A 2,059-nucleotide genomic window follows, 5' to 3' on the forward strand; every position below is an offset into this window, starting at 1 on the left:
TTTGTCTCTTGAAGTATGACATGATGAGAAACAAATAAAATGCATTTCGAATTTGTATTGACTTTGGAAAATTGATTAACTTCAAAGGAAGAGCGATAATTCTGAAATACTCAGATACTCAGAAAACTCGAATACTCGTAAAAAAGAAGTAAAACGCATTTCTGTTCGAATTTCTACCGGCTTTGGAAAATGAGTGAAACTCAAAGGAAGAGCGATAATTTCCAAATCCTCAGACAAGAAAATTCTGTCTCCTAAAATATTACCTAATAAAAAACAAATAAAATGCGTTTCTGTTTAAATCTCTACTGGCTCTGGAAAATGAACGAAACTCGAAGGAACATTCACAATTTTCAAATCCTCAGACACTCATAAAAAGCAAATAAAAAGCATTTTTATTTAATTTTCCATTATCTTTAGAAAATGAACGAAACTCGAAGGAAGACTGACCATTTCCAAATCCTCAGCTCAAGAAAGTATTGCATAACAAAACAGACAAATGAAATACGTTTCTTTTTCACCCGGAATTTTAACCGGCTTCTGAAATATCGCACCTGTAATCACGATGCAATTTCACAGCCGGCCATATGCAATCGAATCGAGCGTGTAATCAACAATCTGCTATAATTCATTGAAATTCTGAGTCATATTATTACGTGTAAATTGCTGACGGTACACGAGGCATCTAAATCCAACGATTCGCGATTAGGGGGACGATAGTGAATCACTGTTCGAGGCGGAAGATGATCAGGACCGGTTTGTCTGTCGATTTTCTGGCGGATTGCCCCACGATCGGTCCATCCTGGCGCGAACGATCGCTCGTTCTCGACGGTGAATTATGTCCTTTGGCATTAGCCACCGTGTATGTATTTCGGAGCAGACGATACGACAGTTTTAAACGGCCTTTCGAGAAGCCGTGGGAGGCGTGCTGGCGTCTCGTTTTTCGGATTTCACGTGAAACGCTGGTGTATCACTCTTTCATGATTTCTTTCGTTCATACGTGTGAACGTATCTTTTCGCCACTTTCAACGTTAGAGATTAGGCGATGTCGGTGACCGTCTTGGAAAGTGGTAATCTGTTCTGCAACGGTGGTATTCGTATCGTTGCGAACAATTAACAGAGTTATTGAAAAGTAACGTGTTTATTCAAGGAATCTGTTTTTTATTCGATCGAACGATTCTGAAGAGCACTTTTAGGGAGATGTAAGTTGAAGAAATGGTACGGAGAAGATTGAGAGAAAGTCGAGAGATCGAAATGTGGGAATCTTTGATAGGTTTTTTTGGGGAACGAATGATATTCTGCGATCTTTCGAACGAATTTAATGTTTCGAGTGAAATTGTTAGTCGGTGATGGTAATAGATTTGGTTTTGTTTGCAGATATCGTCAGACCAGGTTCAGCTCGCGGCGGATCCGCAAAAGGGTGGTTTTCAAGCACGGCGATTGCAATGTCGTACAAGGAAATGTCGCCAAACGACGTCGTCGTTACCTTCAGGTAAATTTAAAGTATTTCTAAAAGCGTACGACCTGCAGAGGTGAGTTTCGCCTTGTACACTTCCGAATTCAAGGCGATTTCGCTGTTATTTTTTCGCGCGGAAAAACGTTACGTTTCAGGAAAGTGTTTCCCTTCATTCAACACCGAGTCAGACGGCGAAGTTTGATCTGTCTTGATCTATTTTCCGAGTGCAATTACTTGCCAAATTGCCACTGTCCTCTATAGTGGATACTTTGATGTAATTTCTATATTCCGATTCTCTCGCAAAACGTTTATTTCTCGAACTAGCTAAAATTAACACGATTGTTCCACTTTCTCGACCCTCGTTCCTCTATAACTGTCTAATCTATAGTCTCTCATAACAAACATTTACGTTTCATTCAACAGCGATGACAAAGGAATTACTGTAATAAAAGATATCACATTCGTATCGATGTTCTTCCAAATGGACGTTTAAAATCGCGGGGAACGTCGAAAAAATGTAGCAATATGCGACAGTCAAACGCGGTTAAAGTAATTTCGATTATCTTATCATTCACAGAAGTCATCCTAAAATCTCTGTCCATAGGA

The 2,059-nt window shown here is 39.5% G+C and overlaps 1 protein-coding gene across 1 annotated transcript in view; it reads left to right on the forward strand.

Annotated features, from left to right (window-relative positions):
• The window catches only part of LOC108578897 (G protein-activated inward rectifier potassium channel 2-like), a 23,674-nt gene that overhangs the window by 5,412 nt on the left and 16,203 nt on the right, over positions 1–2,059 (forward strand). The window contains exon 3 of the mRNA XM_017942309.1: positions 1,375–1,489. Coding sequence (XP_017797798.1) covers positions 1,375–1,489 — 115 coding nt within the window. The remainder of the gene's footprint in view (positions 1–1,374; positions 1,490–2,059) is intronic.

Source organism: Habropoda laboriosa, unplaced genomic scaffold (assembly GCF_001263275.1).
Source record: "Habropoda laboriosa isolate 0110345459 unplaced genomic scaffold, ASM126327v1 scaffold62, whole genome shotgun sequence".
In the NCBI taxonomy this organism is placed as follows: Eukaryota; Metazoa; Arthropoda; class Insecta; order Hymenoptera; family Apidae; genus Habropoda; species Habropoda laboriosa.